This window comes from Dermochelys coriacea, chromosome 2, assembly GCF_009764565.3.
Source record: "Dermochelys coriacea isolate rDerCor1 chromosome 2, rDerCor1.pri.v4, whole genome shotgun sequence".
NCBI lineage: Eukaryota > Metazoa > Chordata > Testudines > Dermochelyidae > Dermochelys > Dermochelys coriacea.
In genome coordinates this window covers 107259126-107275418 of record NC_050069.1, presented here as the reverse complement: position 1 = coordinate 107275418, position 16293 = coordinate 107259126, and the positions used below count along the sequence as shown (strand labels likewise).

General features: G+C 40.6%; 1 protein-coding gene across 2 annotated transcripts in view; it reads right to left on the bottom strand.

The window, feature by feature from the left end:
- RIPOR2 (RHO family interacting cell polarization regulator 2) overlaps positions 1–398 on the bottom strand; it is a 184542-nt gene extending 184144 nt beyond the window's left edge. The window contains exon 1 of one of the 2 annotated variants that reach the window (XM_043508279.1): positions 76–398. In XM_043508279.1, the coding sequence (XP_043364214.1) occupies positions 76–151 (76 nt within the window). In that variant the 5' untranslated portion in view covers positions 152–398. The remainder of the gene's footprint in view (positions 1–75) is intronic. The other variant, XM_043508286.1, reaches the window with a different exon arrangement.
- Between the last annotated feature and the right edge of the window lie 15895 nt (positions 399–16293).

Below are 16293 nucleotides of genomic sequence, written 5' to 3'. Positions count from 1 at the left end.
CCCGGTGCTCAGCGTCGGGCCGGCGGGGCGAGAGGAGGATGGAGGGGGCGAGCCCCCGGCCCAGGTAGCACTTACTGCAGACCTGCCGGCGCCGAGCCCGGTGCCTCCACCGCCTGGTCCTCCCCCAGTGCAGGCGCGGCGGCAGCTCCATGGCCAGCTGCGCGGGGCACTGCCGGGGGCGGCCAGGTAAATCCCCGCGCGGAGGCCGCGGCCCGCCCGGGCGGCCGCGCCTGGGAGCCACCTGCCTGCCCGGCGCGCGGCTCCCCGCCGCCCCGGCCTCCTGTTTTATGCATGAAGCTATGGGGCGCGTAATTGCATCCCGGGCAGGCAGCGGGGGAGGGGGCTGAGGCAGCCCAGCGCGCCTGCCGGCTTGGCTTCTGCCTCCGCTTCCAGCTGCGCTGCAGTAGCGCCCCAGGCCTGGGTCAGGGCACCGCTGTGCGAGGGCGATTCCAACACAGAACACGGGCCCTGGCCTGGAGAGTTGACCATCCAAGTACCTAACACTCTACCGAAAGCCTGGGTCTCTAACTATATATTTTAGCAGCATTCCCGGGGCACAGGCAACGTGATTTATTGCGGGGGGCGGGGGGGGGGGAGGTTAAAGTTAAACAATCATACCGTTGAATATTGCTTGAATCAGAAGTTTTTTGAACCATGACTTAAAATTGGCCTCCTTTACTAAAATGAGCTCCAAACTCAATGGTTCCTTTGTTAATGCAATCCCTTAATTTTCAGGGGCATAAACCTCCCCAGTAGTCTATGCCTTTGAATATGTTTACTTGAGTGTGTTGTTACCAGCAAATATCCCTCTATAACAGGGAAAAGCGGTTAATCATGCACACAGCTTAGTCCTTCATCAGCTGAGGAAGAGACTTAAAAAAAAATCAATAATGAGCCGCCCTGAAAGTGAATGAGGCAGCTTACACTCCAGGTGTATCAACTGTGAAGCTGTTCCCTATCTAACATTCTGTTGCTTTAGAGACTAACAAATTTATTTGAGCATAAGCTTTCGTGAGCGACAGCTCACTTCATCGGATGCATTTCCCTCTGTATTTTCCACCAAATGCATCCGATGAAGTGAGCTGTCGCTCACGAAAGCTTATGCTCAAATAAATTTGTTAGTCTCTAGGGTGCCACAAGTCCTCCTTTTCTTTTTTGCGAATACAGACTAACACGGCTGCTACTCTGAAACCTGTTCTGTTGCTTGAACATTTACAATTAGACAGTAGAATTCCGAGCTGTGCTAAATGTAGCCGTTGAAACTCCAGACCACCTGACACTTGCTTGGTTTCAGGTTTCCTTGCCAGTTTGAAACTCACACCAGGTTCATCAAAAGATCCATTGGCTGATTTTTGTTTTCATTATGTAATTGAGTGAAATTTGCGCTTTCACCATAACACCAAATGGGATGCAGCAGTCTTTCACTGCATCTCATTTTGGGGCATTCAGTCTAGAGATGGACCCAAGTCATGATGTGAATCCATAAGTGGATTTCAAAAGCTAGGAAGTTGAGTAGTGGTTGAATCCGGAACTTGAATCCAGGCAAATTCTAGTTCATTCACCCCAGAAAGTCAAGGCTAAACTCAGGGTGTAAGCCCAAGCAGGCATAGCTCTACAACCAATTTTGCCAAGTCTCACTCACTCATTTGAATTTAGAGGTGCTCAGAAGCTAAGGTGATGAGTGACATAAAATGACCCATAAATAAAATACATATTATCCTTTTGCTATGAAACTTAAGAAATACAAAATGATAAGCATATTAAACTTTTTAACTTCTATTTAAACTATATTTGCATCTTGAGGCAGCTCAGAGTAGCCTTTCCACATATTATAGGGAACAACCCTGCTCTCATAATATGAACTAGGTGACCTAGCAGGTCTTTTATGTCTCTCTAATGTATGTGATTGACTTGTCACACTTATCTGTTTCAGTTGCCTACCTTTAAAAATAGACTTTGAGGGTGAAATCTTGGCCCCATTGAAGTCAACAGTAAAACTCCCATTTACATCAGTAGGGTCAGGACTTCACCTTTTGTTTTTATAGTACAAGACATTTGCACATGCAAAGTATATCGAGGAAAAATGTCCCTGACCCTTCAAGGCAACCAACATCCGTCCTTGCCTCATTCCCTAGCTTTTAACCAGCTGAGACACCCATATAATGTGGACAAAAAGGCTCTCACTGAGGGACAAAAGGAACGCTGGTTAAGGCAACTTTAACGTCTTTATTTAGAATTCTAGGTTGCTATAACCTGTTTCATGAACTACTCACAGTAGTTCTGACATACATAATTTACAATAATAAATGATAAATAACAGTAGTCATGTGTGGGTTGGAGGTAAAATTGGATCTGAAACGAGAGATGTCGATGGGTATGGCTATCTTCTTTTGTATATTCAAACCTAAATATTGCCTTTAATATTTTTATTATAATCATAAGGAAAGGTGGAAATAAGAACAATAAGATAGATGAATTATGTATTGTTTCAAGGAAAATACCCTAAAAGGGCAAATACATTTTGCTTGTGCTGATGATAAATTATTTTCTCACATATTTGCTGTTCCTCCTCCTCCTCCTCTTTTCTTTTTTTTAAACACAAAAAGCTTTATCAAACTCTGGAACAAGGCATTTTGAACATATATCTTTTTACTTTAGCGTAGGCAGAAGAGATTAATTCTACACTTGAGTGGTTCCAAATAATCATTGGTATTATTATTTATAACACGTAGCATTTTGATGGCTGATTTGCATTAAATTATCTGGAACCAAGGTGCAAAAAGAAATTGAGTACAGCTTAATTGTGTGATTTTTTTCCCCTCCCTCCAACTTATTTTTCTGTAAATGAATGTGAAATGTCAGAATCAAAAGAAAGGGCAGCAGCATGTGTGTCTCACTGCATTTTACTTTGAAATATTACTGTGGAGAAAGAGACCTTCAATTACACAGTAAAAATGGAAACTGCTGAGCCAAGTCACATCCAGTTGTGTTACTCCGAATCTCAAATCAGCAAGGAAAACTTTGGATCATTAAAAAGTAAAGGCTGTCAAACTCCACAAAGTTTCCAGGATCAAACATAACCACTTTAAAAAAAAATCTTTCTTAACTGAAACTTTCAGCAGAATAAATAAAACAACGAATGAAATATCAAATGTTTCATATATAATATATAAAATAAAGAGTTAAGAGACTTAGCAATATCTTATACACTAACATTTAAAGCAATCAAGAGATTTAAATTTCTGTGGTCACAGCAGTGTCCCAAGGGATCCAACTGTTGTAGAAATAAAAGCTTCAAGTTGGCTATGAAGAGCAGCAATAAGTTTATCTATTCTCACATTTCCTGCAGTCTGGCAATCCATTCTTTTTTTTGGTAGGAATTTTTCTTTTTAGCTAGTAAGCAATATATTTCCTGTCTCTACCAATAATATACTCAGCTCTGAACATCCTTAACTGTTCAGTTTTCCAGTAAATAATGAGGCATATCAACACTTTTTGCTGATCTATTCATATAGAAAAAAAGACCTACTCTCATAAAGCAAAGGTTAAAAATTAGGGTCAGGCTCTATGGTAAGCCACATTTTCCCTACTGACAAATTCTAAAACACTCTGGATTGAATTTTCAAAAATGAGTGTTCGTCTAATCCTGCTCTCACTGAAGTCAATGGGAATTTCGCCATTGACATGAACAGGAACAGAGTTAGGCCAATGGTTGAGTCTTTTTGAAAATCCCACCCTCCAGGGTTTCAGCAACATATCTAGTCAAACCTCAATTAACCCAAAATCTGATTATCCAGATTTCAAGAGCAGCCTCTGATTTTGGATGCATCCATTTTTGAGTGCCCAGTTTGAGACATCAATACTTGATTTCCTAAGCTATTGAGCACCTCTTGCTCCTGATGATTTCAACTGGATTTCTGAGTGCTCAGCAGTTCTGAAAGTCAGGCCCAACATGTTTCAGTTTAAGCACCACAAATCAGTGGGCCCTTGAAAAAAAATTGGCCAAAAGCCTCCTTGATATGCAGCTTTTGCATTTAAAAACTCCCTACTTAACCAAACCCTTGATAGTCTAAATTAATTGAATGTCTCCCATTCCATTCAGATAACTGAGGTGTGACTGTACTATAATTCACAGAGAATATCAAAAGGCATTCTTGTTTTTTAGGGAGGTAGTACCCAGTCAAAAAGATACTGTTATATTCGGGTGTGTGAATTGAGACTACTTCTGAGAATGGTGGTAGAACTGTGTGTGTCTGCATGCACTTCCATACCACCATTATCCCCATCATCATGCTCACTAGTGGTATCATGATCCTCCTTCCATTGAAATTAATGGCAAAACTCCTACTGAAATCAATGGAAGTAAGATTGAGCCCCTGTGACACTTTCTTGGGGCACCCAGAACTATAGGTGACCTTGTTACCTTTCAGCGGGACTTGATGGAGCCAAACTGGGTGACAGTCTTTTAGCCACCCCAGACAAACTTCCCAGGACTCTGGCAGCCCTTACATTGCCTTGTAGGTAACCCTTGGTGGATCCCAGTTCCGGAGCCTCCTGGAAAAGCATTCCCCTTGAGTATCCAGGCCCTGTCATTGGAAGGGTTGTGAATCCTCCAGGACTGTCTTGGAGTTTCCAGGAATTAAAGATTAATCTTTAATTAAAGATTATGTCATGTGATGAAACTTCCAAGAACATGTCAAACCAAAACTGGCAACTCTAGTCACTGGACACATAACAACATAAAAATGGCCATACTTGGTTAGACCAAAGGTCCATCTAGCCCAGTATTCTGTCTTCCGTTAGTGGCCAATGACAGGTGCCCCAGGGGGAATGAACAGAACAGGTAATCATCAAGTGATCCATCCCCCATCTCCCATTCCCAGCTCCTGGCAAACAGAGGCTAGGAACACCATCCCTGCCCATCCTGGCTAATAGTCATGGATGGACCTATCATCCATTAATTATTCTAGTTCTTTTTTGAACTCTGCTATAGTCTTGGCCTTCACAGCATCCTCTGGCAAAGAGTTCCACAAGTTGACTGGCATTGTGTGAAGAATACTTCCTTTTGTTTGTTTTAAACCCGCTGCCTGTTAATTGCATTTGGTGACCCCTAGTTCTTGTGTTATGAGGAGGAGTAAATAACACTTCCTTATTTACTTTCTCCACATCAGTCATGATTTTATAGACCTCTATCATATCCCCTCTTAGTCATCTCTTTTTCATGCTGAAAAGTCCCAGTCTTATTCATCTCTCCTCATATGGAAGCTGTTCCATACTCCTCATCATTTTTGTTGCCCTTTTCTGAACCTTTTCCAATTCCAATATATCTTTTCTGAGATGGGGTGACCACATCTGCACGCAGTATTCAAGATGTGGGTGTACCATGGATTTACGTAGAGTCAATATGATATTTTCTGTCTTATTATCTATCCCTTTCTTAATGATTCCCAACATTCTGTTAGTTTTTTGACTGCTGCTGCACACTGAGTGGATGTTTTCAGAGAACTATCCACAGTGACTCTGAGATCTCTTTCTTGAGTGGTAACAGCTAATTTAGACCTCATCATTTTATATGTATAATTGGGATTATGTTTTCCAATTTGCATTGCGTTGCATTTATCAACATTGAATTTAATCTGCCATTTTGTTGCCCAATCACCCAGTTTTGCAAGATCCCTTTGTAACGCTTCACAGTCTGCTTTGGACTTAACTATCTTGAGTAGTTTTGTATCATCTGCATAGATGCCAACTTCTGCTGGCACCGGGGGGTGCTCAACCTCCCTCTGCCCCGGCCCTGCCCCGAAACCACTCCTGCCCTGCCCCCCTGTCCCTGCCCTGCCCCCATTGCAACCCCTTCCCCAAAGTCCCCGCCCCAACTCTACCCCCTCTCTGCCCCTATTCCAAACCCTTCCCCAAATCCCCACCCCAGCCCCACCTCTTCCCTGCCTCCTCCCCTTAGCACGCCACATTCCCGCTCCTCCCCCCTCCCTCCCGGAGCTTGTTACGCCGCGAAACAGCTGTTTGGCGGCTGCAAGTGCTGGGAGGTAGGCGGAGAAGCAGGGACACAGTGCACTCAGGTGAGGAGGTGAAGGCAGAGGTGAGGTGGGACAGGGAGGAGATGGGAGGGAAGCTTAGCTGCCAATTTTTCCCGGTAGGTGCTCCAGCCCCAGAGCACCCAGGAGTTGGCACCTATGATCATCTGGAAAGTAGTTTTGTATCATCTGCAGAAATTACCAAATTCACTATCTCCAAAAAGTCAGTGTACACACCCGCTTGGTTGATTCAATAAAGAATTCACACTTAGCTTAATATTACAGCGCTGAGATTTACATATAATAAAACAAACAGACGTTTGTTAACAAACAGTTTTAAGTGATACTGAGTAAAGATGGTAGAAACAGAACTGGTCACAAATAAAACAGTAGTATAATGTGCTTCTAGGAGACCGTGTATAACTCCAGCAGGCTATACTCCTTTGTCTCAATCAGTTTGTCACCCTCAGAGTCTTTTTGCAGAGCTTGCTGATTTTTAGTCAATTGAGTCAACTCCACCAAGAGTGCTCCTCAGTGAAATGGATAACTATCTTTTTGCTTCACCTTATATTTCTCCAAAACTTATTGTTTTGACCCTAAAGACAAGTCAACCCCCGTGACCTTGGTGTCCCATGCTGATCTCACATCACCCCATCAACCTGTTTTCCTGTTGACTTAATATGCAAATAGAGGTTCCTTTGTGTTGGTTCCACAATGCTTATTTTACATTAGAGACAGGGAGATAGTGATGGTCCCTCCTGTCTGGGAAAAAATGTGTTTCTCCCTTTGATTTGTTACAGACTTTAAAACATAATATCACTGACTATCCATAATTCCTTATGTAGTGTTAATACATACATTTTACAATTATATTAATCACCAGTGTGTTATCAACTTTCATATGATACCTTACAAGACACTCTTTACAGATTAATATTATGACAGCAACGTGGAAGGTGTTTGTAAGGTGAACCACCAATCGGCCTCTATGTGCCAGCACTTAAAAGTGACTTAAAGAATGTCAGAGATATGATCTAATTACTTTTTGTCCTGGAGTGCTTTTCTTATCCTGTATCCCAGAAAATGAAAGTCTTAATTCAGCAGGATACTTTCAATTTGGCTGGAAATGCCTGACCAAGTGACTGACTCCATAAGTGATTTCTCAATGGATTTTTATATATCCTTCTGGGTTAGCCTGCAGGGCTTTGCTCATTGGAAAACTGTACTTTATCCCTCACAAGGATTTCCTGCATACTGCTTGTTGTTTCAGTAATCCTTTTCTGGATCCATCAGTGAAAGACGACAGGTTCAGTCCTTGCTAAAAAAGAAAAAAAAGTCTCGCAGCATTTTGAGCTTCCGACAGTATTTTTCTTGTGCCACCCATCTCTGCCCCATCTGTGTTCCATGTTTGTATCCTGGCAGGATGAGAAGTAAAGTTGGTCCTCTTTCCTTGGCACAATTCCTAGAACCTTCACATTATTTGTCCACATTTAATTTTCTACTTTATGTTCCATGTTGCAGAAATTCTTGTACAAAGATACCTCACTGCAAGTAGTGAAGTTCAAAATCTCAAACTGAGCCATCAGCTTCTGACATGACTACTGGCTCTTTCCCTAGCATGCTTTTGATAGCCCCATTCTTAGTGAATCTGTTTTATCAGCAGAGTTGATTTGTTGGGAGGCTTAAATTACCCAATTTCAGAAAGTGCTTTGAGTGCCTCAGATTGAAGGAGCTAGAGAAATTAAAATCACCATTTTTTAGGCTGGCAAACCTCTTGTGAGCCGAATGTCGGAGCATTGTACTTTAACACACATGCCAGACATCCATTTTCATTTTGGCTGTTGGATTCAATCTTAGAATCAGGAGTTATAAGAAAAATGCTAGAAAAATGCTGCTAAATTATAATGATGCTATTGGATGTCATTATAATGTTATGAGTTGGATTGAGTTAAAATCTGATTCAAACTGATGTGTGAAGGCACCCAGCACCTAAGATAGTTGTAAGGAACACATAAGGGGGCACACCTAAAACAAGGCTTACAGAGTCTGCCCAGAAACTAGTACCATGGGTGCAGGGAGTTTCCTGGGTATTGTGACTGGGGGAGAGGAAGGGGGGCAGACAGCCTGAAGGAGCTACTAGAAGCTCGGTGTCTGATCCTGGACACATGGAGAGGTTTTTGGGTTAGGTGTGCAGACTGAAAAAAATGTTCTCGGTGCTGTGAGCAAAATAAACTGTTTCCCGCTATTGGATTCCTTCTGCATTCAGAGACACAGGACTTTGTACATTCTTTGTATATAAACAAAACTACCTGACTGTCACCAATTTCTACCCACAACTGGAACATCTCCTGGGCTCCAAACTTTGACTAGCCGCTCAGGTCACAAAGGGGCAATAATATACAGTACACTGAATGTGTAAGTGATTTGTGGGTCAGAAATGCCAGTGAGCATTTCCATTTATCCACAACTCATCATGTTGAAATGGCAATAATCCAGTGGGGAAGTTAAATCACTAGGTAGCAGTAGGAGTTCATAAATACTGTATAGGAAAAAAATCCATGATGGCTCAGGGTAAAAAACTGCATATAGTTTCTGTATATTCATAATGTTCTGTTCTTGTGCCACCTACTTACCAACTGCTTTATTTATGCCATCATTATTAGTGAATTGTTCTGGTTTATTTTTAAATATTAACTTTCTTTATTTAATGTTTCAGAATGAAATAATCACTAGTACATGAAAAGGGTATAATTCCATCTTAATTTTTCTGGTGATAACTTCTTGAGCTTGACCAGCCCAATTCTGTACTCTTCAGGCAAGGTGGGATGCCTTTCTGGAAGATATGCTTTAGTCAAACACACAAAATATTGGACTAAATACAGAGGTAGCTGGATGAAATTCTATGGTATGTGTGATACAGGAGTTCATACTAGATAATCTAATGGTCCTTTCTGGCCTTAAAATGTATGAATTCCCACTGAAGTCAATGGGATTGTACAGCTGTTAATTCAGGCCAAATTCGGCCCTAAATTATTTGTTGTCTTTTGGTATTTCCTCCGCCCCCCTCCCCACAACTGGCTGAAGTGATCCTCCACTGCCGTAAAAGGGGAAGATCTTGGGATGCAGGGGGATGAGGAAAGAGAATCTTAAGTGACCCAGAAGGGGAGGTTGAGGTGTGAGCAAGTTTAGCCCCAGCCACCTTTTGATAATTGCCCAAGTGGAAAGGCCTGCATTACTTCTTTTTTAAATTTAGATTCTACTATCTATGTGAGCTGTTGGTAAACTAATATCTGCTGCGCTTGCCTACACAGTCATTACACTACTTCTGTAGAACGCCTAATGAGCCCTTCAGTGTGTAATTATCTGTACAAACAATTAATTATACTATAAATTCTGGACTAGATTTATTTGCTTGGCCGATCATTTTTTTCATTGTAATATACTGATTGGGTTTTATAGGTCCTTTATGTCAACACTTATATTGACAGGACCATTCAAATGATAAGAAATGTACAAGTCCTGGAAAATAATGGTTGCAAGTCAGACAGGACCTACTAATTGCTTCATTCAAGATGTGATACTATCTGTATTGATGGGAGGGAGATTAAACTATGTTAATGGATCTGTCCCACTGAAAACAATGGATATGATTCTGGGGGCGAAATAGGTATGAATCTACAGGCCGAGTCCAGCAAGCAGGTCAGGCCTCTCAATAGCTGAACTACCATACATGTCCTGTGCTGGAAAGTCACTGAAGATGAGATAGAAACTTGTGTATTAAGGTACTCCTTAGTTTTTTCTCTTAATGTAAACATGAGATACTCAAGGAAATCATCTGCCAAATAAACTGAGACCAAAAGGACAGCACTGTAGAGAAGATGTGATCCTTCCAGTTATGTAGAATTCCTACTCCAAAAACAAAAGCTGTTTAGCATGGGTTCTGCTGAGTTTGAAACCAAACATGGCAAATGATGTAAATGCAGGAAATAAACTGGATGTATGCTGTATCTCAGAGTTGTGAACTGCCAAGACTGAAGATTTAATGTGCACTTCTAAAACATGTGGCAGAGGGAGCTTGAGTCATTGTCGCATTTGGGAGAACAAGGGAGACAATTATCCCTGACTCACATATATATTTGAAGGTCAAAGAGAAGAAATACTGGTTATTCATTGATTTCAACAGGGATGAAATCACATATATTATGCCATACCTGTAAATGACTGATTATGTGAATGTTAACACTTATTAAAGAAGGCAAGTCACTCATATTTGACATTAATTCTCTTTCTTGTGGTGAAACAAGTAATCAAATGTGAATGATGGAGGTCACCTATTTAAAATATTTTACCAGAAAATTGGAAATGAGTTACAACAATTTAATATAGTTATTGAGTCACTGAGAATCAATGTCCTTGTGTATCAATATGACATCATGGAAGAATGAAGTGATAGTGTCTTCTATTCTCTTCCTCCTAACTGCTGAGAGACATTTTTCCTTTAAGATCAGAAGGAGGCTCTGTTCTTCTCTGAGGCTGGGGAAATATGACACATCTAACAAAGTGTGTTGTTCATCATTCCCCGTGCTTCCCTATATCTCTCTGGCTCCCATCGCCATTGTTCTGAAGATCTCATACCCACAGGCGCCAACTCCATGGGTGCTCAGGGACTGGAGCACCCATGGGGAAAAATTAGTGGGTGCTCTGCACCCACCGGCAGCCAAGCTCTCCATCCCACCCCACCTCATCTCCTCCACCTCCTCCCCTGAGCATGCCGCATCCCCGCTCCTCCGCCTACCTCCCAGCACTTGCCACCACCAAACAGCTGTAGCAAGCTCAGGGAGGGAGTGGGGAGGAGCAGGAACATGGTGCGCTCAGGGAAGGAGGTGGGGCAGAGGAGGGGCTGGGGCGGGGATTTGGGGAAGGAGTCAGAATAGGGACAGGGAGGGGGCGGAATTGCGATGGGGACTTTGGGGAAGGGGTTGAAATGGGGTGGGAGAGGGTGGGGTCGGGGCGGGGCTGGGGGCAGAGTGGGGTTGAGCACCCACCAGCGCCAGTAGAAGTCGGCACCTATGCTCATACCCCTGGGAGGAGGGAAAATGTTAATATCCTCATTTTACAGATGGGGAATTAAGTAACAGAGATGGTGCCTCATCCAAGTTTACATAGGATTCTGTGGCCGAGCCAGGAACACAACCCAGGTCTCCTCAAATCTAATATAGTATCTTAGCCATAAGGCCGTCTTTCCTCTCTGTGTCTTAAGTTGTACAGGAATTGATCCTATAGTTGCCATTCTGTTTTCTCTCTCTGAGACCATTGTAGCACTCTGTCCAGCTACAGTGACAAGCTCATGAGATGTTCAGACCCTGTGCAAAGTAAGATGGCAATCGTAAATGTCATTATATCTTTTTGTTTATTTCCACTTACATTTTTAAGAAAGTACCAACTAGAGTTGGAACAATTCAATTTGATTAATATCATGTACTACTGAATGTATTGTTGTCTGTGTTTTTATAAGTGAAGTGTATTGTCCTCCCAATTTTCCCTCATATGGTGGTTTCTGGAAGTACTGTACCTAACAGCAGTCCTTTACAGAAATATCAAAGAGAAGACCAAAGCCAGTTGGCTGACAATATGACCTCACTACCAGAAATACTGTTTTTGAGACATGACACTTCCAAATGTAACATGAAAAGGTCTCATATCCCCACATACCCGTAAAAAAGTCAGATTTAAGGCTGAATTTAAACCTGTTGCAGAATAGAGCACTCATTGTGTATTTCAAATCTGTACTGTAATGTGTACTTTTCACCAGTTCTCTGACAAGCATAACAAAATAGACACAGTTTATCTGGGACATAGTAAACCGTTATTTGGCCTTATCTATATGGGAAAGTTGCATCAGTATTACTTACGGTGTGAATTTAAACTGATATGAGTTAAACCAACACAATCCCTTATGCAGATACTTTGAGTGGTTTTTTTTTTTGTTTAGTTTAAGTCAATTGGGAACAAGTTTAAGTTAAATAGAAATAAGTGACTCTTAAACAGAAATAAGTGTCCACACAGGCATTCACACCAGTTTGACTATATAGGTATAAAAATTAATTTAAGTTAAATTAATAATTAATTTAAATATGACACAGAACATAACATAGAATAAACAATATAAGATTTCGATATAACTATTCATAAAATGTCTTGATGGTCCAAGTCTAAATGCCACTGGGCAGGTGTCTATATTTGAGAAATCACCACTTTAGTGTCACTAAATGGCACCATTGATGGCAGTATCAGCAGAGAACTCTGTGATTGCATGGGCATGGAGACTGAGCCATGGTCAGAGTTCGTCTCTTCAGATCAAAACTGGGACTAATTGATGTGTTAGTGTGGCAAAAATTGAACAACTGCTGTCTTGTTCTGTGCATAAACTCAGGAACAGCCTTTCACTGTTTTGACAGGCTCTGCCCACCAACCCAAGGTTCAAATGGACTTGCACCTTTTAAGAACACTGAATTCACCCACATCTTTAGCTGAAATATATTCAAGTCTCCTCAAAATAAAATACCTCGGTCCTGCATTCTACAGGGGAAAGAAATAAAGTGTGTCTCAGAAGTCAGTGTAAATCAATTCATAGCTCTGTTTTATAAACCTGACGGTGCTTAGATATAATGAAGTAGCTAGAGAGTACTAGTTGAAAATGTTCCTTTTCATGCACTATTTTTGTAAATCCTAGTGCCAGCTATGCTGCATGCAGATTCTGAGTGTAGTATTGCCAGTCTCCATGAAATTACTGTGAGGGAAACAAAAACATTTTATATGTTTTGCTGTCACACTTTTTTTTTTCTTCTCCACCTTATAAGGTTGGCATTAGCAAGGTGCTACAAAAATTATGCTCAGATTGACAATATGCCTTGCCATGTGTTAAGATTTTTCTTGGCAAATTGCAAACATTTCAATTTTTGTCATAACTGCCACAAACATGACAGATTTGTTCCTTCATCAGTAGCAAAGATGATTCTCATTACATTCTGAAGTGGAGCTAAGATGAGCTAAGGCTTCAACTATCCTAACAGGGTATACTAATAAAAAGAAAAGGAGCTCTTTCTGATAAAATAACTTGCCTTAGGTGTATTTACTGTCCATTCTGTCTGCAATGTGTCAAGAATGATTTCCAGTCAGTTTTTATTTGAAAGTGATCCCAAAACCTAAAAGGAAAGGATGAATGGAAAATTAACTCAAAGAATTGTACTATGTACCAACGGGATCCATTCATTTGCCATGGCAAAGACTGTCAGACAGACTAATCTAGTACTGGTTGAATTTTGTTCATTGATAAAGTTTTATCATAGATAAGTGGGATTTTGTCAAAAAATGAATTATTTTATGAAAAAATATTTAACAATTAAAAAATCTCAAAATAAAAAATTTGGGGTGAAATCAATTGTTAAACAAAAAGTATGAAATAGTGAAGAAATTCATAGTCTCTATCAGCTTGTAACTTTTATGTCCTTTTTTGCACTTTAAAAAGGGATTTTTTTTAAAAAAAAAAGACAGAAAAAGGAGGGAAACCCCTTCTTTTCTCACTTTTTCCCTACTTGAAAAATGTGGAAAAAAGTAAAATAAATAATTTTTTTAAAAGTGAATGAAAATGCCGGGAGGAGAGAGTCAACACTTTCAAATGGTCCCTTCCCCACTTCTCCCCAACCCCCACCCCAGGAAAAATAAAAAGTAATTTATAAAAAATGTGACAGGAAATGTTAATTATATAACATTTTCTGTTCATGGATTTATAATTAGTATTTATTATTTCTTTAGTGTAATAGAGGAGCATGGTATTTTGCAGACAAATTTTTTAAAAGAGGGGTTCCTGGCACAAAGATCTTATTTCCAAGACCCTGATCTGGTCACCCTTACCCGTGAAAATGCTCTTTACGCAGACAAATGGCTCCAAAGAAATCAATAGACTTACATGAATATAGATTACTCACATTGTAGCCCAGAATTTGACATTCCTTCGTGTAACCTCTGACTGACAATACTGCAGTCAGCCATCTTGTACGTTCATTCACTACTAGCTGAAAGCCAAAAAGCACATAACTAGGAATAATGTTAGCCCTGAGAGGCAAGGCCGTGCAGCTGCATGTTTTGCAGTTCTGCTAATTAGAATGGGAGGATGCAACAGGGAGTTAATGTACCGTGAAAATAGAAGGAATGTTTGGACAGCCGACCTTGGTTTTAAGTGCCTCTGACACCTTTGATATGTACGTTTTATTGTTGTGCCAATGAGTTTTAAATTGCAGATGTTTGATTTTTGGTTGAGGATTTTTCCTTTCTTGATGATCATGTTGTGTGAATCAACAGTCTTGGAGCAAAATCCTGCTCTGTGGTGTATAGGGGCAATAAAGAATGAAGAGACCATAAGAAGCCTCTTTGTTCCTCTCCCAAACAAATCTGCACTGCAGTAGGGCAGTATTGAGGAAGAGAGGCGATACTCAGTTCAACTAACACATCCCCACTGTCAAATTATGGCCCTAAAGAGCTGTGGCTTGGTCTCTACTAAACTGTAGGGGGCGTACTCTCATTTTTGAAGGTTCAGTAAGGTGTGATTGAGAACCTGTCCCTTCCCTCTTGCTCAGGGCGTCTTGTCCTCCTCTGAGTTTTCAATTAAGAAAGAGAAAAATTCAGAGGCAGCCCTTTTCCATTTTAATTTGCATTCTATTGTTATTTTGGAGACAAATATCAAAGCTACTGTAATGCTATTATACCAAAGGATCTATGGATGTTATGTGGAGTACATCTAAGTTTCCTTACATCTGATGTTAGTTTCATGTCAAGAAGCTCTAATGGGGCTGCTGTGAAAAGTTATAACAAACCTGCCCAACTGTAATCTTTCTGTGTCACTGTTGTTAATTCTTCAGCAATATAGTTCCTCACCTACTGCATGAGTTATGTCTGCCAAGTTTTTGGCCATTCCCAGTATTTTCAGATACGTATGGATGATATTTTAATTCCTAGCCATGGAATAAAATAATGAAGATTTGGCAGCTAACCAGAATCAAGGCTGTTCCTGGCACTTGACATGCACATGATGCACCAATAACCCTCTAACCCTTTATGTTGCAAATAGCTGCTATAAAACAAATGTGTAGTAGTGAGTAAAATATAAAACAGTACCTGTCTAATGAATGGGCTTCAATAAACTATCCGGCAACAAAGGAAAATAGAATTTTGGCTTCAGGTCTTTCACCATCTGGACCTGGTAATTTACTAGGTTCTTCCTTTCAGTTTTAATGAACTGAACTGAAATCACAGAAACAATAAGGAGTCCAGCGGCACCTTAAAGACTAACAGATTTATTTGAGCATAAGCTTTCGTGGATAAAAACCCTACTTCTTCAGATGCATGGAGTGAAAATTACAGATGCAAATATAAATATACTGACACATGAAGAGAAGGGAATTACCTCACAAGTGGAGAACCATTGTTGAAAGGGCCAATTTGATCAGGGTGGATGTAGTCCTACCCTGATACTTGAAATCACAAAGTTGTTATCAGGCTCTACATTGTACAATCAAGAAAATGGGTTTGGTTTTATTGTAAAAATATCTGGGCAATTGCTAAATTGATGTTTGTGTCAGACAGGCCTGTTGCATTTGTGATGCAATTTAAAAAAATGAAAAATGTGTGGGTATGAGGGATGGTTCCATGGCATACATTTCAGATCTACATCTGAACTATCCTGTGCAAGCCTATTCCTGATAGATATGATAAGTAGAGCATTGATTAGCAGACTCACCTCATTGTGTGAATGTCAGTCGTCCCTTGGGAAAGGGTGGTTCTAGCAATGACTGGTAGGTCCAGCATTGATGTAACTTTGTGTAACACACATGACATGAAGAAAAGTTTGACAGTCATTATTCTCATAACTGAGACTCTTCACCCACACACTTTAGAAAGAATAAAAGAGCCAGTCAAGACACAGGAAAAGAATTGATAGAAGATTGGGAGGTGGGGGGGGGGGGAAGAATTGCATTGTAATCGAGCTAGCTTGTGCATTTCAATTTCAAATTACTGTACATTAATAGAAAACTCCCCTGGAGTTGTTACAATCCTACTGCTGCTGTTTATAGTATGAACTGATAGTAGGTAGTTACTGATGTTAGTGGCAAACAAAAAGGTAGTAAGAATAGATGCCTCTTTGTGTGACCTTGGATAATCAGTTAGTAAATTATGATTTAGTAAATCAGCATGTAATAGGATG